Source organism: Vidua chalybeata, chromosome 6, assembly GCF_026979565.1.
Source record: "Vidua chalybeata isolate OUT-0048 chromosome 6, bVidCha1 merged haplotype, whole genome shotgun sequence".
NCBI lineage: Eukaryota > Metazoa > Chordata > Aves > Passeriformes > Viduidae > Vidua > Vidua chalybeata.
Genome location: NC_071535.1, coordinates 43,817,101 through 43,842,654, shown reverse-complemented (window position 1 = coordinate 43,842,654; position 25,554 = coordinate 43,817,101). Strand labels below are relative to the sequence as shown.

At 44.5% G+C, this 25,554-nt stretch overlaps 1 protein-coding gene across 2 annotated transcripts in view; it reads right to left on the bottom strand.

Annotated features, from left to right (window-relative positions):
- Positions 1-25,188, bottom strand: part of PAMR1 (peptidase domain containing associated with muscle regeneration 1) — a 55,943-nt gene extending 30,755 nt beyond the window's left edge. For both annotated transcript variants that reach the window (XM_053946798.1, XM_053946799.1), the window contains exons 1-5: positions 25,116-25,188; positions 16,362-16,538; positions 15,491-15,619; positions 9,578-9,692; positions 4,050-4,267 (exon numbers count right to left, since the gene is read on the bottom strand). In XM_053946798.1, coding sequence (XP_053802773.1) covers positions 4,050-4,267; positions 9,578-9,692; positions 15,491-15,619; positions 16,362-16,538; positions 25,116-25,188 — 712 coding nt within the window. The remainder of the gene's footprint in view (positions 1-4,049; positions 4,268-9,577; positions 9,693-15,490; positions 15,620-16,361; positions 16,539-25,115) is intronic.
- Positions 25,189-25,554: the final 366 nt, after the last annotated feature.

The window sequence follows — 25,554 nt, the reverse complement described above, 5'->3', positions numbered from 1 at the left end:
TGGCCAGTTTGGGTCAGCTGTTCTGCCCATGCTCCCTCCCAGCTTCTTGTGCAACTCCTCACTGGCAGAGCAAGAGAAACTAAAAAGTCCTTGATTTAGAGTAAGCACTACTTAGCAATCACTAAAACATTAGTGTGTTATCATAAAAAATCCAAACCACAATATGGCCCCCTGACGGACACCACTTGTCACTGATGTCCACTGGGGCATTGAGCTGTTAACCACCATCCTCTAGATCTGACCATCCAATCAATTGCTCATCCACTGAACAGTTCACCCATCAAATCAATCTGTCTCCAGTTTAGCCAGAAGGATGTTGTTGCCATGCCCAAAGGCCTGATGAAAGTCCATAGACATGACATCTGTAGCCCTTCCCTTGTGTACTGGTGTAGTCCCTCCACTGCAGAAAGCCACTAGATTGGTCAGGCAGAACTTGCTCTTGGTTAAGCTGTTTTGACTGTCCTGAATCACCTCCCTTGTCCTCCATGTGCCTTAGCACAGCTTTTAGGAGGATCTGTTCAATGAACTGCTCAGGCACAGAGGTGAGGTTGACAGGTCAGTAATTTCTGGGGTCCTCATTTCTATCCCTTTTTAAAAATGGGGGCATTTTTACTTCTTTTCCAGTCACCAAGGACTTTACCTAACTGCCACAACTTTTCAAATATCGTGAAAAGTGACTTGGCAACTACATCAGCCAACTCCTTCAGGACTCTGGGGTGTATGTCATCAGGTCCCATAGACTCATGTATGTTGAGGTTCCTCAGGAACAACACTGATCATCTCTTATGGTGGGAAGGACTTTGCTGCCCCAGTCCTTGCCGTGCAGTCCCTCTGCTCAAGGAGTGTGGGAAGAGAGGTTGTCAGCAATGACTGAGACAAAAGAGACAGGCTCTGGCCCTCCCTGTGGCAGCCCTGCCTAGGTCATCACCTCCTTCCTGGTGTGTTCAGAGTACATGGCTCCTGCTGAGGGGACACCATGGCTGCATTCCCTCCCAGGGGGTGCTGACCCCTGCCTGGGCTCTGCTCTGCAGCTGCAGCAGGACCTTGCCCTCCCTATGCTCCCAGGGTGCCATGAACTGCAGCACACCCTGGCTGCACCCTGGGCTGCTCTGAAAGGCATAGGGGTACAGAAGGGTGCTTGTTCTGGCACTGTGCAGATCTCCTCAGTACCTCCCACAAGCTGCTCAGGTATCTCCCACCTCAGGAAAAGCCCCCATGTGCCAGGATCTGTCACTGCCACCATATGGACCGACCTCAGAGCAGCTTCTCTCAGAGAAGTTTCTTATTATCCAGATGGCATGAGGTAAGAAATATCTAGATGCCACATATAGATTTCTCTGGAGGCTTCATGTGGTGATGTAAGAGCAATTTATACTTGGCCAGGCAATGAATATCTTCCATGTCTTATTGAAGATTAAGGCCTAAATAAGGACAGTAATTCATTTGTTAAAAGAAAATATATATGTGGCAATTGTACTGTATACAACTAATGTAAAATATCACTGAGAAAGGGAAGGAGAAGTAGAAGACTCCTTACAGAATGATATTTTGTAGTCACTGGTTAAAGCTAGTGAACTTTTATCTTTGTCTTTGTCCCAGCTTAGTCTCCTGATTCTGGAAAAGTAAGCAAGTCAAGTGAAAAAGAATAAGTGTCAGACACTGTCCTTGAAAATGCCTGATACTAAAAACCACTAAATATTTTTTTTCTGTTTTAAGGAGTCGTGATTTTCTGGCTTAAGTCAAACAACAAGGGACAATACTATAAATGTTTAAAGCCACTAGCTTGGGTGTACAGAAAGGAAAGCATTGTTGAAAGTCAGTAACTGGCTTTCATCTAACTGGATCCAGCATATGTCTAATGCATAAGAGACTCTGATAGCTCCCCATCTGGCCTCCCATGCTTCTCATCTGAATTCTGTTCAGTGACTTCTAGTCACTCATGCCAATTACTGGTTCCCATTTCACACTTGGCACGGGATGGGACCTAGCACCTGCTTCCAGAGTAGGCAGCACAGCAGGTTGTGTGGTTTCATCCTTTAATAACTATATACACAGTGACCTTTCCTAAAGGAGATATAGGCTTTGCAGCTTATTTTGTATCAATCAAGACCTTTCTGGATTTGAACCAGTGATCTCTGTGCAGTCAGTGTCCCTGCTTCAGCAAACTATGGCTTCTAAGCCAGTACAGAGCTCACAGGAAGAGGAGGCAGAAAAAGAAGGAATTCACTTTTGACAAACTTCTTCAGTCCTTTCCACTACACCACTAAGGTGCTGGGGATACCAGATCACCTTCATGTCCTATTCCACATCCTGTCAGCATCTCTGTTGCTGCTCTCACCTGCAGCATAGGGAATTGCTTTAGTAAGCCCTGTGAAATCTGTTCTGGGGACCTTGGCTCTTCCACAGTGCTGTGCACAGAGAGAAATTTCAGGGCAAATGCTTAAGTTTTCAATGTGCTGCCAGAGCTTTCGATCCTGTGCTGCCCCCACTTTCAATTCTATGCTGCCCCATGCACACTCTATTCTTCCCTTAAATGGTCCTGCTGGCCAGGTTAGTGCTTCACATTAAAAGACACTGGGAGTGTTTGAAAAGCCTTTCACTGCATTACACATTAGACCAGAACAGCCTCATAATAAAGTGCACAAATAGAGCTCCTCAAAAACTCTGAGAAGCCCTTTACAATGTGCTCTGTGTGGATTACCACACTTGCAGCCTCAGCCTCAGAATAATTACCACTCAGAATGGGGCGGAAATAAAGTGCTCAACAATATTTAAATACCGAGTGTTCCCTGCTGGGCAGAGAAAACAGAACCAATTCAGCTTGCACCATATGGAAAATGTTAGTTCCTTGTGTGTAGGCAGCCCTTATACAACATAGCCCACACCACACTCATTTGCTCTATATCACCTCTCCTGCTGTAAGCCCAGGCAAACTATCAATAGCTAACTGCTCCTGCTAACAGGTACTAAAGGTGACATTTGAAGAACAGGGCAGGCTGAGAAATGGCATAGGTGCTACATCCAGAAGTATGAACATTCCAGATTGCTAAATACACCTCTGATCATTGTTAAGAGCTAGGTTTGTGTATCTATATAAGGATTATATAAACTAACTAAATTTCCTGAGCCAGGTATACCCTGGATGACCTCATGAAATGTGGGTCACCAGGGTGTACAGAACGCAAGTTATGGTGAGTCATAGATCCTGCAGGGTTTATCTATGGCAAAGCAGCACAGTCTGATTAGCCTTCTGTGCCAGGAGTTCTGTAGATAGATTTGACCAAAATTCCCTACATAGCTAATCAAGGAAGACCCAGGATGAGTGTGGAGGCTGCCACAAATCCAATGGGAAAATGATAAGCCAGCTACACTTTCAGTGCTATTTTGAAACTATGGAAAACAAGGTAGGGGACTGAAGCACTGAGTAGTAACAAAACCAGTAATTCTGGAGCCCCACTTCTGTCATTCGCAACACTGAGATCATCACAGAATAGGAAACGCCTCTTCATCTTTTTTCTTAAAGAAAATAATACGTTCTTTGTACACACTTGGGGATATTTTGTTTGCTTTGGTCTTGGTTGGTTGGTTGAGTTTTTTAACTCCTAATGGTCCATGAGCCAACACAAGAGTTCTGTCAGGGCACTTTCACTATGAGACTTTGCGTCAGGTTTTTGCTGCTTGAGACAATGATTCTGCTCCTGCATACAGCATTGGGCAATTCTGCCATTGCAGATACACATGCCCCTTCCTCTACTTCCTCTGTGCTCTTAATTCTTCAATTCAAACAAAAAATTCACACAAAACAGCAGCTTTTCTCTGCTGGCTGATGTGCTTGTTCTTCACACAAGTAGAAGGAATTCAGTCTTTTTTAGAAGAGCCTCAAATTCACATGCCATCTGACAGCTTTTGAATCTTCCCCACACTGACTTTATGTAAGTTGCTGTTGGCAACACAGCATGAAAGTTTTTAATGAAGCAAAACAGGGAAAGAGATTAGTGAAATTGAATTAATGAGAATGAGTGGCCTGTTCTACTTTTAGACTATGTTACCTGTAATTTCTTCAAAGACAGCATGAAATCCATCAAAGTTCTTGGATCCATCAGACTGGAAGAGGACATGGAGTGAAGACCCAGTGCTTTGGATGGGAGGTGGCCTCTCATTTCCACAGAATTTCTTTATTATTCGACTGTCCAAATTGTCCCCATCACGAATCTCCACATAGTCGTACTGGCACATATAGTCAAACTCCAGGCTCAGCATGGAAAATCTTGGGGAACAAGGACAAACAGTCAGACTGCTTACCTGTGTACCCTAAATACTATTTATTTGGGCATTTAGGTATTTAGGGCCTACCCCCCTCAGTGAATCAACAAGTCCCTAACCACACAAAGACCCCTCACTCATCTCAATTTTTGCATCATGACGCTTAGAAGCTGGCTCAGCTCTGTACAGTTGCTCCATGAGAACATACAAGTATCAGAACAGTGAAGTCTAAACTGAAGTCATACAGTCTATACACGTGCATCAGGTCCCTAACCATAATATAACAACAGAACTTTCATCCAGGCTCAGGCACTGCAGGGGGCATATTTCTACTGCTGTTGTTTGCTAAAAATTATTCTAATTGCCCTAAATAAAGTTCTAAGTACTGAAAGTTGCAGTATAAAATAACAAGGTTCAAAAGTTGTTTACATTGTGATGTTCAGAAGTCAGCAATTAAGGATACAAAGAAAGCTTGGGGATGTTACAGAAGCAGAAACAACCACAGAAACGGAATCAAAATACTACAGCATGTTTTGCATTAGAAAGCAAAATGGCAGTAAATCCCCAATGTGTGGCAGTTGCCCGTCTTTTGAGAGCAGAAATAAGGCACAGGAATTAGTGCAGAAGGGAAATACTTAAAGCCTTTTCCCACAATATCTGTCCTTTCCTAGCTTCAATCCAGCCACTGTGCAAGGCTTTTGTTCATTAACAGCCATGCTATATGCTGCCATTGGAATTCAGGTGGGCACAGAGCCAAAGCGCCCCACCAGAATATGAACCAGAAACAGAAGGAGCAACACTAAGTGCCTGTGGAAAATGTGCAATAGTCAGGGGGCTGGACTCAGCCTTGGTACAGCAGGAAAAGGAGAAGAAATGGGCCTGGGAGAGGCCGTGCTGCTAACTGTTCAGCAGGATATTTTATAAATGAAACTCATTATGTACTTGATCTTCCTGAAGACTCCTAACACTGCAGATGTGTATTTAGGATTAGGCTGTATCTCCCACATTGCCTATTCCAGTGTGGGCCTAGTGGTTTGCAAAGACTGCATTTTCACACCAAAGAGGTGAGACAAATTTTGGATCTGCTCCTGGACCTCACAGTCTGAAGGGAAGAGAATTCTGGAGCCTGTTTCATACTCTTCTCATCTTGAGACTCAGGTGCCCATGTTAAGGAGGCCTCCATGTTCCTCCACCTTCCTTTGACAACTCATGAGATGACTTAAGAGGCCTCTTCACTCAGTCACCTTTGTTCAGGTCATATGGCTGATTTTTGAACATCAGGAGTACGCTACCTACAGAAAAATAACTGAGAAGTTTTAGGAAGCCACACCAATGGAGCAGAGCCCCTCAATTTTTTAATCATCTGATGGAATGTAGAAGGAAAAAAACAACATCTGCTTTAAATATGCATTAGCGAGAGATAATTCAACTTTGCTTTGCATAAAATGCATGAGTTTAATTCTAGTTCTGTCAGGTCTGTCAGAGACATCCTCATATGTGTCAGGTTATACACTGCATTTTCAAAACATTCTTTCACTGGTGAAACATACCCCAGGGATTTACCCTTATGGAAGTTACAGAGCAATACAAATTAACCATTCATCTTTGTCACACTTATCAGGCTACAGTTTATCCTGACCCAATCCTAAAAATACTTTCTGGTTTTCTGAACTGGTACATTTCAGATTAAAATTAAGTATGTGTGCAAGCACAGAAGGAAAATTTCTGGAATGCCCACCATGTACTGGGAGCAGTATTATTTATAGATGTAAACTGTGTCTTGATATGTGTCCCTGAACAAAGAATATCAAGACATACGCACAGAGAATGAAAGAACCATACACAGAATACTGGTTTTAATTGTTTGCTTTCTCTGTTTTAAAAAATGATGAAAACAGAGTGGAAAATGTGAAAGGCATAAGGGTTCTGACTTGCATTTTATTTAACTTGGCAAAGAAGCACATACACTGTACTGACAGCATGGGATCCTGTGACTGAGATGCAGAACTGGCAGGTCAGGAAACCTGCCAAAGCTTTTAAAAACCTCTTGGCTAGGGCCCAGCTGACAGAACCCTTTACAGATTCTGAGGTGTATTGCTGTTTAAGCTTCAGGTACACACAATTCAACAGACCTCAGTTTCCTCACCAGTGAAAGCATAATTATATCATAATTCTCTTGGGATATTATAAAACTAAGTATGCTATTTTTGTGCTACAGGTCATCAGATACAAAATTGAATGAAAACTATTGTCTTGATTTCATCAGTGGCTGCAGTGGGCATATATTGACCAACCCCCTCTGAAGAAAGCTTCTAGCCAAAGGACATATTTAAAACTTCATCTCTGCTGAGGCACTAAAGAAAAGAATTGAAAGTTGTGAGCTACTTCCACTGTCATATGACATCCTTGACATTCTCAGGCTGAGGGAGCCTATACATCACAACTCAAAAAAAAAACTCTAGGCTGGCAAAAAACACAGAGAAAACAAACTACCACCACAACATGGACACTATTATCAAAACAGCTCTACTGAGCCCCAAAGGACTGCATAGCACAGCTTAAAGCAAGGGAAGATTTATCTGTGCTCCTGGGAATTTTACTCTTCCTGCCCTATGTAAACAAAGACAACCCCTTTGTTCGCATTCTGTATTACGCTGTCCCCATCCCTGCCTTTGCAAGCCAGGGTGGCAGCAAACAGCATTTGTGCACAGAGAGAATGAAAAAAGGAGTTCTTTTGTAGGCAGTTGTGCTGATTCAGTACAGTGTTGGCTGTGCATTACAGCTCTAAGCAGTTACCACTCACAGAGGGGATCAGCACGTTTATATGAAAATACAGTGAAGGAAACGTGGATGGCAGACACAGGAAGCAAGCTCTGTTGGTTAGTTTAAGTGAACCTGTCCTTCTGTGTAGGAGTAGCCTAAAGATGAAGTTTTAGGTTAAATGTGCTGAAGTACCTCAATGGACAGCTCTGAGGTGGTGCACCTTGAAGATGTCAACTGACTCAGAACACACTACAGGGTTACCTTCTGTAGGGACCTCCTGTTCCATCTTTGCCAAGAAGGTTTCCTCTATGCCTCCTGCAGGACTTGCAGGGTGGCAGGGTTAAGTGTGGACATTAAGGAGAGCTTCTGATCTTTCACTGGGAGTGCCATGTCATTTGCTGAGATTTCTGGGCATTCAGACATTAGGCTTATCATCAGGCTAGGCAAAGGGCTTTAGGATTCTCCAACACTACCCAGCTCAGATAAATTAGATGATGACGACAGAAGTTTGGTAGTTCAGGCTTCCTTCTTGGAGACCTTGACAGTTGAAATGTAACATTATTTCACATCAAGGTGATACCTAATATTATGTTTATTTGATTGCAGGAAAGATGGACATAGCGAGGAAGAGAAAGGCACTCTTGTTTTAAAGTTTTCCATCTTCTGTAACAGCAAAGTTGAACAGTGAACTGTGAACCATACCATGAACTGTATGGATCTCATATGGCACATCTTCCTAGTCTGTATGTGGGTGGCCCTCAGGGTCTAGAATGGAAGTCTGATTTCTCCAAAGAGTTAGTACATCTGTTAACTACAGCATTCCCCATTCTACTGCTTTTAAAACAGATTAGAGTCTCCTTTGTGCAGCTACAGCAAGTGCTGCTCTTCAATATAGTGTTCTTTGTTAAAATAACCTTTGGTCCCTTTCTTGCATCTTGCGCCTGATGCCATCTGGCTGTTAACACTTCGTCCAGAGATAGGTGCATTCAAGAGTTACATGCATGCACAGGATCCATTTCCACTCTCACATCCATCCCCACAACAATGAAGACAGGATGACACCTGTAGCTCTTGAAGCACTTTTTAAGCCTTCCAATTGACAAAGCCCTTTTCAGAAATGTAGAAAAACATCACCTCCCTAAGCTTGTGCTATGCAAATCATACACCTCACCAACCATATCTCTTAAAAAGAAGGCAGGTATAATCCATGCTGATTGACACTGATGCAAAGTTGTGTCATGTGGACAGAAAACTCTTCCTCACAGCATTCTTCCTGTGTCTTCTGCACAATGCTATCTTGGCAATAGCAGCTCATAACTACACAAGAGGCTTGCATTTGCAGGTCTGGAAAAAGTGCATTAATGTGGGAAAACCACAAGCTCTTATTTTCAACTGATTTGTTGTTCTTCCTCCCATTAAGTTTCTCTTCAAACATATTTAAACTGTTTAAACGTATTTTAACTATGTATCTGTCATAGTTCTTTTGCCTGGGCTCCAAAGTCAGTGAAATATTGATGTGAAGGGCTAAGCTATTATTTTTATTATATTAGCTAGTGTGTTTCGAATACCATCCCCTGCCATACTTCCTGCTGCATGTGTGAGCACCCTGCTGTGCACATTTGAAAACATTATTAATTACCCCAAGAAGTGGCTCTCCTGCACTAGGCAGGAACTGTGAGCATGAGTCCTTAGGGTTTGGTTAACAGGTCTAAGCATACACAGCCCAGAAGAGCAATGACAGGACAATAGGACTCAGGCTGTGTGAGTGAAAGTTTAGGTTAGACATTAGGAAAAAAATTAAGAGTGATGGGGCACTGGAATGGGCTGCTCAGGGAGGTGGTGGAGTCACCATCCCTGAAGGTGTTTAAAAAAAGACTGGATGTGGCACTGAGTACCATGGTTTAGCTGATAAGGTGGTGTTAGGTCACAGGTTGGACTTGATCTTCTCAAAGGTCTTTTCCAACCTAGTTAATTCTGTGATTCTGTGACTCTGACTTGTAGGAAAACCAATCACATCCTCCAGGCATAGGAATGGTGAGAGGAATAACTGAGGCTGACAGAAAACAAGGTTGGTGAAAAGAGTGAAAAAAAAAAAAAAAAGAAAGAGAGAGGGAAAATGAAGGCTAAATGCAAGGTAGGACTCATGGGCAACTCTCTCCTTGCATGAGACATTATATTAAAACATTCTTACATCTTTTCTTCAAAGAATGTCTTAGTTCAGCCTGTTACAGCTTAGTTCAGAAAATATTGGGTGCTTTGCTGTCAAGGTCCTGAAAACACGTCTAAAGAGATACATTGTGCCCAATGCCTGAGAAACTCTCCTCAGCATCCATCTGCCCTAAATGGGAATTGAAAGAACTACACTGATCTGTCCAGAGCCTGTCCATCACAAGCCAAACCAGGGGAAAGAGCTGTGATACCAAATGCAAAGTGGTTGCTATACCTTCACTGCCCCAGGGCTCACAGCTGCTGACCCTCATTGACTCTTGGTTACCCACATACCCCAATGCCCACCTGAAATCAGTGCTGGCTAAAAGTCAGTAGGACCCACCTTAACTCAATGTTAAATCCAGCTTGAACATGGATAGTCCATTCACATCGTGCATTCAGTGGGTAACCCTCCAGCAAAATCTGACCTCTAGAAGCCTGAAGAACCTGCCCACACCCTGGGGAGAAAAAGAAGAAAAAAAAGTTGTGTGAAGAACCTTCAAGAGACATTTGAAGAAAATATATGTAGAAATAACACCAGAAGGAGATGGCAGGATGGCTTAGGAAGATACACTCTTTCTTACAAGGCAGTGTACAAAATACTGGGACAGCCACACAATGGTTGTAAAGAGTTATGACTATACTGGAGTATTGTCTAGGCTCAGAGTACCCCCAGGAAAGTTGTAGTTAATTGCTTCTCCCCAGTTTGCAATGTAGCCCCATGAAACCCTTTCTTGCAGCTTTTGTCTCTCTGTTAATTAGCCTACCTACATACCTGGCTGATGCTCTAGCTCAGAACAGTTTTGATAGAGTCCATGCTGACATTTGCATCCACTGAAGCTGAGGAAGCTGGTGGGTAAGTGACAAAACTACAATGAACACCTGAATTAGCTCAAGTGAGGAAAAGAATGAGACAAAAAATCTGTTGCACCCAACATCATGGTTGCTAGTCCTTCATAAGGAGACTCTGGAAGGAAAAAGAGCTGATATATTCCTAGAGGACAAGTTTGTCCTCAGGATTCACTACATCATCCTTGCATGTTAATGCCACCATGCCAATGAAGATATATAAACATCACAGCTCCTCTATCATCAGTGTGACACTGATGACTCAATCTGACACATATAGAATATACAGCCCTTATCCCTTCTTTCAGGGTCATTCTTATCCTTCCTCTAGTCTTGTTCCACTCTGCCTGTGCTGCTCTCAGTTTTTCACCATACTGTGGAATGTACTTCTGCACCAGGATAAGATGAAGTGCTCCAGTCATTTGTGCCCTATCTAAGAAAATCATCAGAGGACAATGAGCTGAACAAACAGCGGACAAGGTCACACCAGGGGAGCAATATATTTTCATGACTATCCTGCAGCTGTCCCTAGGCATCTGTCCAGGGACAGTTGTCCTAATTCCTCATCTTGGATGCTGAACATTTTTAGCCCAGAGAGTTCTCTCAGTAACCTCTCCCTTTTCCCCAGCTATAAAATAATTATATTTTCCTCCGTGGAAGATGCAAAGTTGTTCAGTGATTTTTGCAAAGCTTACTGTGATCGGCACATGCACATCCTAGCAAAATGCACAGTTAAATGACTATGTACCAGACAGAGCTAATGTTTCAGTTCCTGTTTTCCTGACTACATCTTTCTGAGTGGAGTCTTGCACATGGCTACATCCCCTGGTAAGCCTTCTGTTGCTTTGCTGGACTATGAGGCTGTATCTGTAAGCCAAAAACTGCAATTCAGTCTAACAGCGTCACCTAATCAGGAGAGTCTACACACCACAGATGAGGATAAGCAAAAAGCTGAATGACCCAAAAGACCTCCACAGCAATTCTCTAACTTCTTTTTACCTCTTCAGTCCGACAGAAAGCTCTGCTGCTTCCGTCTGTTTCCCTAGAGAAACTCTAAGCTTTTAAGCAGTAACCCTGCTTAGGATGAATGTTTCCTACTGAAACAGAGGGTTTTAACACTCGCCTCCGGGCCCTTCCTTCCCGAGGGAGAAAGGGTGACAGTGACCTGATTTGGTGAAGTACTGAGCATCTGTGGTTCCCATTGATCATAGTGTCTGGAAATCAATCCTGCTGCATCTGGTCTATGGGGAAACATGAAGACTGCAGGTCAATTCCTCCTCTTTCTTCTTAAGAAAGTGTTGCTCAAATGAAATACCCTTTGTTCATTTACCCTCGGTTACCCTTAATTAAGCAGGACCCAAGGAAACAGAAATCCTGCTCAGAAGAGTTCCTCAAAAGTGTTTCATCCTCTTCTGTGGCTCGCTCAGTTCCCTCTGTAAAAGACGAGGATTAATGAGTGTGCCCAGCAACCACATTAGGATTCAACGAGTACAGCAGGATCTGCTGTGGTGAAAATGATAATGTTCCTTCCCACAGCAAGAAACAGGCCCTTGTGCTGCCATTGGCTCCTGCCTCAAAAACAACCTGAGACAAAGCTGCTAGAAATCTTCAGAGGGTTTGACAGGGGGCTTGGACCACCTCAAAGAAAGTTTCCCTTTCGTCCTGAAGGGCTTTTGAGTTTTCGATGCCTTTAACAAAGGAAAGCCAAAGAACCGGTGCAAAGAGATATTTGTATGCACGGCATACTAAACACACTTCTCTGTTTGCTGTGGTACAGCCTGAACTCTCTGAACACTGGCACCGAGGAAGTAGGTTTGGCCAGCAAAGCAGGTGGTCCAGGAACTAAAGAGGAGCCATTCAGTGACCCTCTCCAAAAGAACGTTCTCAGGTTTGCTCCCACCCTTCTCTGCATGAAGCACCTTTGCAATCACATCAAATCTGTGCTCTTTAATCTCCAGCGCTTCTAGAAGTTAGGCTGACGCCCCAGACCAACAGTTCAATCATAGGTTGATCAAATAGAGACTTTTCTCTTCCTATTCTAAATCTGGGGGAGACCTGGAAAGCTCTCAAAAATAATTTACATCATAAACACAAATGCTGGCAAATTCTGCCTCATTTACAAAAAAATAAACCACTTTGGCAGAGTATCAACATCCTTGTTCCGTTCCTGTTCCTGAAAAAAGGCAGCTTTCAGGGCCACAATAAGATTTCCTCCAAGGCTTGTTACTAACAGAGAATAAAAAAAATTCAGGAGATCTCTGAGTTGTAGCCCACAGAGACCCATGGGTCTATGGAGGGAGAGGTCCTGAGATGACCTCTGGTAAGAACACATTATCTTCTGTTTGAGTGCTGCATCTTAGATGTGATGCTCCTTCAAAGGCCAAGATGATTGAACAGACGAGAAAAATAGTAGAAAGGTTTCTGCTATACAGAAACAGGCTGATATGGGAAGGCAGCTGTCACTTATCACACCTTGTTGCTTTCTGTTGGTTGTTGGTCACCAGTATTATGTGAAACAGCAATGCTCAGAAAGTTTCAAAAACTACAAGTACTCTTGTCTGGCACAGGGTCCACATTTGGACAGCAGAGCTGAGAACAGATCTTAGAAAACACCACTTTCTACCCTGCTTTGATGGAGCATGTGCCTTGAAGTGACATTACAACTTGGGCCTGGCAAAAGCTGTTGGAGTGCAGGATACAGAGGAAAGGGTTCTGCAGGGCTGGTTTTCTTCTGGTTTTAGAGCCTGGTGTGCCTTTTAGGTCATGATGACTTCCAAGAGAAGTCCCATTACGAAATATTCTAGCACCCAATTAAATCTAGTCAGTGTGCTTATTTCCTAATAGCATTCCTTTGGCCTACTCTATATAATTTATCTTTTTACCAAATGATCTGGTATCTTTTGATGGGTTTTCAGCCATACCCATACTTCCAGCCATGCAGCAGATACTATAAACCTGACAGACCCGTGGGCCATCCCGTTGTACTTATTCCTTGCCATGGCCCTCCATCATCACTGGTTTTGCTGGCAGTTCCCACGAATCTCTCCCGGGGGCTCACCCTGCGCTGGCGAATGCACTCAGCCCCTGAAGCGCTGCCGGGGGCTAGGCCTCATTGTTCTCCCGGAGGTACTCAGACCGTGCCACACGATACACTATTAACAGGCACTGATCCTGCCCGCAGAGCCTCTGCATCCCCCGCACTCCCCTCCTGGCGCCCATCCCCCGAGATGACCGGGGCCTCACGGCGCGGCCTCCTGCGGGGCCCCTGGCCGCCTCCTACCGCCAGTGCGGCGCCGGTGCCGGCGGTGCCCGCGGGCTGCAGTGCCCGCCGGGCCGGGGGCTGCAGTGCCTGCCTCAACACGGCCCGGCAGCACAGGGATGCGGCCGGAGCGGCGCTCGCCCTCCCGGCCGGCCCGGCACCGGGAGCCGCAGCACGGCGGCAGCGCCCTCCGGCCCCGCGAGAGGGAGACAGAGCCCGGCGCTCCCGCCGGGAGCTGCCGCCCGCCCGCGCCGCCCGAGAGGCCGGGCCGTGCCCCGGCAGCGCTGGCATTGGCCGTGTCGGACGAAGTACGCAGATTACATCCCGCTATTACCGTGCTGGCGCTTCTTTGTAATTTTGGGATTTCTTGACCCTCTGCCGCTGGCGGGGCACCTAGACCTGGCTGAAAGTTTCAGCTGTGATGCCGTATGCAGGTAGCAAAGAGAGATGGCTCCTCCTGTGCTATCCCACCTGTGGTGTGTTAGCACATCCACGGCTCCAGCAGCCAGTGCCTGCTGGCATTCCAAGGCTACTTGCTGGCCACACTCCAGACCCAAAGCCGCATTGCTGTGAGGCGCAGTCCAGCACCCATCATGGTTATGGGCTGCTTTCCAGACATGCAGTTCTCTGCATGTCTGAGCAGGCCAAAATTGAGGTAGCCACAAAAGGGGAGCTCAGGATGTGCTGGGGTCACAACTATCCTGTGTCCCCACCTTAAGAGTGGAAGAGACAACAGCACTGTCTAACCTTCCTACCCCACCTCTCAAGCACCACAGAAACACATGAAAGAGAATACAGCCTCAGTGTCACACTGCTTCCCTTAAAAGAGCAAGTAGTAAGAAAAACATTATAAGACAAAGCTGTCCAAAATTTCAGTACTGCAAAAATGTCCAAGTAGACCTCTGTGTGAAGGTGTATTTGCTTCAATACAAGTTGGAAGAATAAACTGAAATATACTGTAGGCAACCAATGTATTCAGGCAGATGGAGGAAAAATTAGATGAGTTAATGACTCTTTCTTGGCTCTGCTTTTAAAGAAAATTCCAGAGAAGCTTGAGCATGCACCTAGAGAAAATGTGACTTTAAAGTGTTCTCAGAAATCACACCGTAAACAGCAAGGGACTCAGTTAATCAACTTCCAAAGCCTCAAGGTTGAGTTAGCGCTGTTGCTGAAACATGTTGATTCCCGATATTCTGCTATTTGAAGCAATTATTTTATTTTATATGCTTTCACCTCCTGAACGGTCATGGGCAGTGTTGTGAAAGCAAGTTAAATTGTTGCTTTAATGACTAAGAGGACACAAGCCTAAGGTATTTAACACATTGGACAGAACAGAGTAGGGTAAGCAGACTCTGCTTTTATCCCTTCCAGTGAAATATGAACAAAGAGGTGGTCAATAAAAATTGAAAGAGAGCTTCATCTTCACTGGTGGGAAATTGGTGAAAGAAATGCCAGTCTTAAACACTATACAGTTAGCTAATGGAATTAATTATTGAAAGACAGAATTGGGATTAACAATTTAACAAAACTAAAAAGCAACAGCTTTTGTACATGATCAGGAACAAAAGTTTTATATATTGCTACCAGGGCCTGAAACACTCATTGTTGTGATAGATTATGTTGTGACACTCATTGTGACAGAAGTTGCAAGACAGTGTTTTCTAGAGGAACCTAGAAATGTGTTGAAGATGTGTGGCAGTGGAAGGAAACACTGGGATATCCTTAGGGCTGGCAGGGCTTGAAGGAGGACAGAGCGTAAGCTCTTTGATAAAGCTGTTGCCCTCATAAATATTTATGCTTATGCTCAGGGGCTATGATGACATGCATCCAAGAAATGCAGATTACAGAATATTTCTGGAGTCACGCTAGTTAAAGTTTTAAAATAAACCAAACCCAAACAGACATTTAGTAGGGTTCTAACCCACCGTGACATGAGGCCCAATCCAACTCCTCTCAGACAAGCACTGGAAGAGAAGCTTTTTTCCTAATTGTAGATCTGCTTACTGCCTGGTTGTGTTTGCCTTCTCCTGCTTGTGCCCTTTGCAAGAGTCACTGTACAGGAATAGCTGGAAAGGCACAGCATGGCCCTGGCTCTGTCCCACCACTCCCTGTCCCTGACATTCCTCCCTGCCTGTGCAGGACACTTACTCATGCAGTCCCCTCCATACCAGCCAGCTCTGCACTCTGCACAGTAGATTCCCTTGATGTAGAAGTCGTCAAGCGTCCCTCCCCAGGAGCCATTGCGACAGGACTTGCAGTTCTCAAAGATGGTGCAGCCTAAAAAGAGAGCCATTGTGTTAGATGAAAGCCAAGGTGGATTGTCCTGCAGGAAGAGGAGCAGCCTCTCTATCTTTTCCACAGAAAATGCCAATGACGTTAATGACTGCAGAGGTGCTGACAACTTTCCCGCTGGGAACCATACCTAACCTCCCCGCCCTAGGCAGCTCAGACTCTGACGTTTGGAACCAAACTCCTGGTCTGACTTGCCTGAACCTCTAAATCTCATTGCTCCAACTGTAAACGCCTCTCTCAGGAGTCTGAATGTGTTTGCTGATCTCACTTGGGCCCAGCCTAAATTATTCTGACAACTTCTAAACTGGTCCTAGCTCCTCCTGCTCTCTCCTCCTATCACCTTTGACTTTTCTTTTTCCTCCTTGCTTGTGGGACTTCAAGTTATCTCTCCTTTTTTGCTTTGGGGATGCAAATCAACCAAGAGTACCACCAAAACACTCCTGGTGTGAAGCCAGCTATAGTGTCACCCTTTGGCAGCTTCCAAGCCTGCCCAAGACATCCTGACAACACTGCTAGTAGAAAGTGTTGGGTTTTTTGGCCAGAAATGCTACCTGTTTTGGAGGAACCTTGCCAAGTGTCTTGCTGAGTGGCAGATGAAGTTCCTGAGGAAATGCAGGACAATCCCATGCCTCAGTGAGGTGTGCTTATTCACTACTGCCCTGCCCAGCATCTACCATGGTGCCTTGGCCAAAGATTTCGTGTGAACACAGCATAGCCACAAACATACCTGGGTGGATTAAACAGGAGTCACACTCGTTGTCCTCATTCCTGCAGCAGGGAATGGTGTAGCCCACTCTTTCTTTCTGTCCTGGGCAGATGCACTCGATTTGGTCGTATTCACAGCATTCCCGACACATGATATTCCACTCAGCTCCTGGGCAGTTTTCATTGATCATGGTGTACTCTGCAGAGAATGGAGAGGAGGACACACGGAAATAATCCATTATCTGATGAGGACTGGCAGGATCTATTATCCACTGGTTTGTTAGATCATGAATGGCATGAGGCTGGCCAGTCTTCAGCCTGGAAACACCCAAACTACGTGGCAACATGCACCTGAAATGCCAGCATGGTTTGCGTGTCTAAGGAGCACACAGTGCCAGCCAGAAGAAGCAAACAGACCAGAGGGAAGGAATACATTTGCTTTTTCTGCAAGGCCTTCCCACTTCTGTTGTGAGAAAAAATAGCTTTAAAAAACCACAGAGGATGATATCACATGAGAAAGTTTCTTCAGATTGCAGGACTGATTTAAAGCATCATCTATAGTATAGATTATTTAAACTATGATAGCATGTTTTGGTTGTATTTCTGCTTGTGAATTTGCTTTTCTTGAAAACTAGGGGGCCCACCGGGAAAGGCCACTTTTAAAGTTGGATTTTAGCTGGTTTCACTCCTTATTTTCACCCAGAAGCACATGTTGTTACATTTGACTTCACTGCTAAAGGAAACAAGATTTTTTGTTATTTTTAAAGGTTTGTTTTGCCTGGCATTTCTAATATGGTAACATCTTTCTATTATTTAGCATAACCTCATATGATATCTAAGCTGTGCTGGAAGTCCCTTTTAAGAAACAACCTCAGACTGTGACTCAGGACTGCCACAATAAGTGCAGATTCTGTCTTTCCCCACCAGTGTGCTGTCTAAATTCTACAAAGAGAGATCCAAGGAGTGCACAGAGCTGTCAGCATGCCTTCTAAGCAGCTGACAGCCCTGATGACTGCTTTCATGGATTTTGATAGTAAAAAGAGAGAGCAGACTAGAAAGATGAGACATGAAGGAAACTTAATGAGACTAGCTCTTCCCCCCCCCCCCCCCACTTCTATCATCCTCTTCTTTCTTTTTTTTTTTTTTCTTTTTTTTTTTTTTAATTGTGGTTAGGTAACAACCTTTTTCCTTGTGTATTAACTCTGAGTAACAGGGTTGCCTTGTCATGAAACAAGCCATATATCTCTAAGGTGAAACACTCCCATCCTTGCTGTACCTGTCTCCCTTCTCACCCAACTGTTTTTTGTTTCATTGTCACTGATCACCTAATTACTGTGCCAGCTGGAGCTCCTTACCACTGAGCCTTGCTGCTCTGTCTCACTTGACTCTCCATGACCTTATGAAGCCTGGTTGCTGGAAGCTTATCTTCTCCCCTAATGATTTTTACTGATTCCATAAAAAAAGGACCACCAAACTGTTTCATCTGTTTCTTCTGTTTTCTTTTTTTTTCTTTTTTTTTTACTTTTTTTTTTTCCTTTGGCTGGGAAATGAAATGCAGCCCTTTGTGCTCCTCAGAAGTGAGCCTTTCCCTTGTGCCTGGTGTACTGACCAGGGAGAGTACACTGCTGCTCTAAGTTTAGGAATGAGGCTGCTGTTTGTGCTGAAACCTTTCCATCCCCCCTCTCTGCCCCTATAATCATTCAAAAAAAAAAAAAAAAAAAAAAAAAAAAGCAAGCTGTTCCTTCCATCCAATAAGATTCTGTATTTTTTTATTCCACTAGCATTGAAATAATCTCAGTGTTCAGTAGTTATACAGTTGAACAGTTTTTGCCTGTAGATCTTGACATGCTTTACAAGTTCTCTTTCCAGATGGGAAAATGAAGCACAAGGGAGGTGAAGTGACTTTGCTCAAGGTCCCAGGGAAAAACAATAGTAGAGTCAGGAATTAAACTCATGCCTTCTAATTTCCAGAATGACAGTCAATCATCCTGGCCAGGCTGGAGCTTCTTAACCTATGGCTATTATTCCTTTTTAATTAAGCCTTTTATTCTATGAATTGTATCTGATTCAGATTCCAGAGAAAATTAATTACACACACCTAATTATCTCCGTAGAACTGACACTCAGTTTGATACATCTCACCATACAAGGCAGACAATAGCTGTGTCTCTGGTGTATGGGGTGGGAGTTTCACTCCTTCCTGAAGCAGTACTCTTTAAAGTCTGACTAATAAATAACTACCCAACACTCAGAGCTTTTGTAAAGCATCCTTTGGATTCTCATTTTGTCTAACTCAAGATAGAAATCTAATTTATCTCAAGCTTGCTAAAGCCTATTAATAAAGTGGATATATTATTCAAGAGATTTTTTTGTCTGTAAAATGATCCAAATATTCACAGACAAACCTACATTGGGGTGACAAGGGAATGTCACCATCCTTGCAGGAACTCAAATCCTGGCAAGATAAGGCTGTGAGCAACACAACTTCCAAGTTAACACCAAGAGATGGGCTGGACCATGTGACATCCAGAGGTCCCTTTCAGCCTAAATTATTCTGTTCTTCCCTAAAATATTACACATGTATTTGTATGTAAGTAGAGAGTGTGAATATGTGCATATGCATATTTATTTTCATATGTTGAGCTTGTGTACACAACGGAGCCAAAAAGCAGAGGCCACATTTATTCTTGGTGGATCAAATGTGTGTATTTGTAGAATAAATTGACCTTGAGGTAATACTTAGTGTTAAGAAGGAAGCAGCTGATCTTGGCCCTTAAAAAATTGTAGAAATATACTTGCTGCCACCTAGAAATGCTGTTTGCTCTCTTCTTTTGTCTCAGCTTAGACAATGAAAATAAACTGTCTTTTGACTTACTGACAATTTAATTCCCTTTCTGGTTCTCAGTTTCTGCAGTTTGGGCAATTTATATAGCCTTGACAAGGAAATATCTGGATTGGAGATTTTTTTAAGTAGCCCTTCTAGAATTTTCTTCACAGAAATCATGGAATCTATTATTTTGAGGCTCCATAGAAGCTATTCTTTAAATAAATATGATTGAAGAGTTTATGCATCCCTTTAATAATAGCAGGAACCTTTTTGTTTTATCTCTGGGCTACTGAAAAAAAGGCAAATAAAACCTTTGCCTCAGATGCTTAAGAGGGATATGCAGAGAGTCACTTATGTGTGTAAGCAATGTTTGTTTGTTTGTTTGTGTGGCTGAGCTCAGCCTGTGCTCCAGGGAGGCAGAGGCATAACCCTGCTCCCCCTTGTGTGTTTGGGGATGGGCAACCACTGGCAGCTCCCACATGCACACTTGGCCATTATTACCCCAAAACAGAAGAGAATGAGGCAGAGAAAAGTGGGGGAAGATTTATTGACTGAGTAAAATGCTGAAAGCAAGGCCTTGGCCAGCTGTGGCAGAGATAATTGTGGGGTGTTTTGTGAGCTTTACTTTGATAATCTTCCAAAGCAGGCAGTCTGGCTTGCAGGCAGTGGCTGTGTCTTTGATTTTGGGACAAGCCGGAAGAAGCTGCTTGACAACCCATGCAAAATATTTAACTGCAAAGAACAAACAAGACTCTGGACAGGCAAATAAACAGTGGATTAATTTATGAGATTTTAATGATGGAAGAAAAGCCCATTAAATCCAGGCATAAACAGCTCACATGGAAGCAGCTCAAGACCATGTAAACCAAGCAAGAAATGCCTGTGTTGGGAAAGCACACAAACATCCAGGGCATGTGCTGAAAGGAAGACCTGCTTGGCTCGGGAGCCTGGCACAGCCAACACAACACTTCACCTGATGCTTTAGGTCTAGCCTGAGCAGGGCTGTGAGGTGGGAGATCAACATTTTCAGGTTCAGATGGCAGCACATTCATGCATGCCACTTACATCTGCACCTAGCAATACCTAGTCCCTACAGCATGTCAGATCTTAGAGGCTGTCAGTGATGGATTTTGTAGGACACCAGTTGGAGGCGATGCTCCCAGACAATGTTCTCCTTGTTGGCAGTGTCAGTCCAACAACAATTCCCCTCAGTGATGGTGCTGCCTCCCCTCATCCCTGGGACTGAGATCAGGCTTAAAGCTTTGGTGATTCAGGAACAGATTCACAAGCATATTGTTGCCTCAGGGGTGGGTCAGGCTGCTCATCATGGTGAAATGTCAGGTTCGGCTGACTAATCTTTTGATAGTAAAGATTTGTATATCATATATACCTCACTAGATGGAAAGGAATTTCTGCTCCAAAGATCTGAGAGCTGGGAAATCTGTGTAGCTAAGAACTAAGGTGAATTGAAGCAAGCCCAATTATACTAATTATCTCTTGTGTCTTCCACTTCTTTGGAAGAATGAGAATTTTTTTTAGAATACAGTCACTTTAAGCTGATGCAAGCCTGTGCTGCTGCTGAGATGGGACATTTTTCTCCCTCCTCTCCCTGACTTCCCATTCCCATCCCTGTATTTGTGCTGACAGTAGCTGCTAGGTGGAGGGATCAGACAACTGAGCAAAAAAACACTTTGCCATATTGGTCCTTGGAGGGAACTTCCAATGCTACAAGTCCATTCTGTTATCCTGTGAAAGTTTCCCTTCCATGCCTCAGTTTATCCATCAGTGCATTGGCAAACACTACTTAAGCTCAAAGAAATATTTCAAATTGCTTTGAAAAGTGCCATGTGCAGTAACAGTGCAGTGTAAGTAAGACCAGATACAAACAGATAGATACATCTCTAGAATTTGAGTCCATAGAGGATGACTTTTTCAAAGTGATTATTTAACCAGTTTGTGTTCCACAGATGAGAACATGCCCCTTTATATTTGATTTAATCTTTATTTTTCAACATGCTGCTCAACAACAACTACTTTCTTGAAGAAACAAGCAGTTGGATTTGAAGGAGCAATTTCTTAAGGCTGTTAGTAGGGAATGTTTGGCCATGTAATAATTCTGAAAGGATTCTTTAACTTCTCATTAAAGAAAAGACAGCTTCAACAGAGATGAAACCTCGTAGCAGCTTACACTTTCTTTAGGTCTGTCTCATTTTTCTGCTCCTTTCTTACTTGGCTCTACTGCCATTGTACAGATATGCAAGCTGGTGTATCAAGTGTGATACAGTGATCACGTGTGTGGACATTGACAACAGGAAATGCTCCATTGTGATGAATAGTAAAATTCTCCATTTGATTTCAGTAAGGCCAAGAGGAAGACACCTTGGAAGGGAAGAGGGATGTTTCCTTTAAGAGACTTTTACTGGGGCGCTTGGAAAATGATGTACCCCAAACCCTTAATAATAAAGGAAAGTGCAGGTCTTTATTGTTAACCTTTTTGCCTCTGATAAACTACCGTGCAAATTGTCTATTTGTCTCTTTGATGTGTTAAGAGGATGAAAGGGATAATGCTGTCTCTAAAACCACTCGCTTCTCTTTAGAAATTATGTACCTTTTACTCTTTTCAGCAGCTGGGCTAATTAAAAGAGGAGCTAAAATACATCCCTGTTTTAGTTTTACTCAGTGTGCTTAATTTATGGTCATAGACATTTGCTGAATAATTAGACTGCTGCTTCTACAGAGTCAATTAGCATCCTTTTCTGCCTGTAGTGTGTGCTTTCACACAGTGGCAAGTGGGGAGAGGCAAAAAGAAAGGATCTCTATTTTAAAAAATAATCAAAGCCAGTGGAAGAACACAGAAGGAAATCTAAAATACTAAGTGGAATCTGCCCGCTTAATAAATGCACACTAATTCGACTGTCTTTTTAAAATACCCTTCTCCTTTAGCTTCTTCTCAGTATTTATTGACCTGGCATTTGTGATCTTATTATTGGCACTGTGGCCTTGTGCCTTCATTTGAGAAAAGCTGTGGCAGGAAGAAATAGCCAGGTTAAGGCTCTTCAGAGGTTGCCACGTTTCAGGCTTCAATTCTCTCTGGGACAGAGGATCTTATTCTGGGCAGAAAAATTATACTAGTATGATCAGGAAGAGAATTTGTCTTCTCTGTGCAAGACAAGGAACAGGAACAGGTAATGAATGTAGAACTTTTGAGTAAGTGACAGCATTGATGATGTTAGACTTCTGCAATAGGGGAGAATGTTTGGAAATCTGCGGAGAAGAAGCAGCTGCAGTATTGAAATTCATGACCAAATAACATGAGAATCTGCTTGTGTCCTAAACGTAGAGCAGTGGCACTGGACCTGTCTTGAGGACTTGCCTCTTGTAATGGTGTGAGACCTGCAACATGTTGACAACTTAACTTGCAGTTAATGTTGCCCGGATAGAAACAGTCCAGACAGACTGCAGCAACCTCCTCAAATTTTAGTCCTTACAGCTCCCATGGAGTGTGTAGTCCAGCCCTAAACAAGGACTGAAGATGCTCTCAGTCTGCCAGGCCTCTGTCCCTGCTGATGGCTTGCCTCCCTGCTCTGTGGCCTTCCTTCCAGTTTGCCCCTCACCATGTCCCTATTCTTGCAGGAGGGAGAGGGGCATCCACATGCCCAAGGGAGGTCCTGCTGCTGACAACTGCATCGTCCTGTGATGGTCAGGCATCCTTCAGGGCTGGTGGAGAGAAAAATCCTGGGTATTGGCAGGCTTGCAGGGACTCCTGGGAGCTACTTGAAGAGACCTCAGGGTCAAAAGCGAGTAACCCCAGCTTTTTTTCCAAAATAAAAAGCAAGTCTCTTTCCCTTTGTCCATGCTAGAAACCTAAACATGTGTACTGAAGTAACCCATTTGCTAAGATTGAATGCATCTGGATGTGTCTGAGTGCATCTGGCCTTCACTTCTCTAGACAGAGGCTGGAGGGGGAGGGAAAGAGAGGTTGGGAAGGGTTTAGATAGGCAGAAACACACAAAAACACACATATATTTTTAAGGAAACATGAGTCACTTGCACTCCAAGTTTATTCCAAAAAGTAAATTCCCAGACCGCCCTGACTCCTGCCCCCAGCTCTCAAGGCAGGCCCAGTGCAACTGGGTGTGATAAATATGGATAAAAATTGGATACATCTGTGGGGAGGAGACAAAACACTATTTTCCAACCTGCCCTGACATGTTAAGGCCACTCCACTTCTGAGTCGCTCCCCAGTCTCTAAGAGCCCCTCCTGCTGTGGCTGGAGGGGCTCCTGGCCCCCTCATGCTGCCAGCTGTGTGCCAAGCAACACCACCAGCAGCAGGGCAGGGGAGGCCTGGCAAGGAAGGGCAGGGGACAAGGGGGACAGCTGATGTCCATGTGTCCTGCAAGCTCTTCTCACAGTGCTCCTGGTGTGTGAGGAGTGGGTGTTGGGGGAACCAGCACCCTCCCTCCAAAGCCCACAGCCACACAGCCCTTGTGTCCCACTGGCCATTGTTGTCCTTCCTCCTGCCTCCCCTTGTCACTGCTGCCTTGGGGACTTAGCACTAGATTACTCTGCAGACCAGATTCTTGCCACGAGACAGCAGGAGGGGTTTATGCCCACCCAGTGGCCTGACAGCCACAGCCTATGCCCAGGGATGCTCTGCCACTGGCAGGGCTACTTCTGTGCCACTCCAGCACATGGCACATGCCATGGAGCCACCTTGTCTGGCCAGTGTGCAAGGTGACATGTGTCTGAGGGACAGGCCACTGCAGGGACAAGTCAGTGCATGTGGCACAGAGGTGGGGAGAAGCTCTCTGTGCTTGTGACCCAGGGGGAGCTTTGGCAGGAGGCCAGCCTCCCAGGATGGCTACAGATGCTGGTGGCCAGCCTGGTGGGCAGATGACCCTGGTCGTCACCTGTTCCCTGTGTTGTGAGGGTTTGACAGGGGCGGGCACTGCAGAGGCAGACTTTCTGCTGCAACCCCTGCTGAGGGGGCCTCTGAAGCACCATCCTTGACACCAGTTCGTTACAGTCACTGAGATCTGAGTGCCTGCAGATCTGACAGCTCCCCTGGTAAGAGGAATCAGCAGTGCTGAAATATGCAGCAGCTTCAAGGGTGGGTGACTTGAGGGCACCTCACCTCCCAGTCCTTAGGGCTGCAGCTCCCAAGAAAGCAGCCCACGATGCTGACAGCTGGCTGCTGCAAGCAGGCCTGGACACCTCCAGGTGTAAACAGCCCAGGTTCGTGGCCATAACTACAGCAAATTTGCACTCAACAGTAAAAGCTCTTTGCTCAACCTTATCTAGATAATACTTGCTGGTTCAGCAGAAACTGGGATGGGGCTTGAGTTTAAAAATATCATTCTGCTTTAACAAGACTTCCCCTTCGAGAGAATAATATTGGAAGAGCTAAATCCCAGATTGGAAACAATGTGTGGACTTTGTTTTCTTTTTTCCTTTACTTTTTTCTCCCTTGCCTTCATTCTTGGTTTTGGGGCTGGAGAGGAAAATCTCTGTCTTGCCAAACTAAACAAATTACGCTTTACAATTCAGAGACTTAAATTCCTCTTTTTATCATCATTTCCGTAGCACTGAGTGTTGAGAAAATAAAGGGAGTAATAAGCAAAGTGATTGCATACATTTTTCTTAATGGCCATTGGCAAACAAATTCAGCCAGTTGTTTCTCTTTAAAGCTATTAAATTTGCCTGAAAATCATTCCTGGATAAAACACACACACACACACACACACACACACACACACACACACACACACACACACACTCCATGCTGACAACAAAAAAAGGACATAAAGCAGAGCCCCTTCTTTCTGTTATTGCTGTCCCTGCAGATCTCTGCTTCCCATGACAGCGCATGAGATCAAACCCCTCTGACCACACTGAAGGGAAGGGGCTCATTCGACCATGCCGGGAACACACACGCTCTCTTACAGTACCTCTTGGCAGGCAGGAGATGAGCAGGAGCTGGAGAAGAGTGAGTCCTACAAGTGTCCAGGGTGCTCGCTCCATGCTGCCCACACCAGTGCAGCGATGTGACTGCTCGGGAAGGGAAAGCAGGCAAACAGCTTTTACCGGGACCTCACCAGCTCCAGGCTGCGAGGGATCTCAGATTTCAGACCTCAGCACGCTCCCATCCTCACCAGAGGGGAACTACCTTCAAGAGACTTCTCAGGCTCCAGAAGCACACGTCACCCCAAACCTCTCCAACTGCTGCCTTAACCCTTTCTGGACTCTGGCAACAGATCCCTTTTGTGATAGCTTTATTGGCTCAGTGCTCAGAACAGAGATAGCAGCTTTCCTTATGTAAAGAAAGATGTTTTAAAGCAGGGAGAAAGAGGAATGCTGATATCTCTCTATATGAGCCATCCCGGTTGC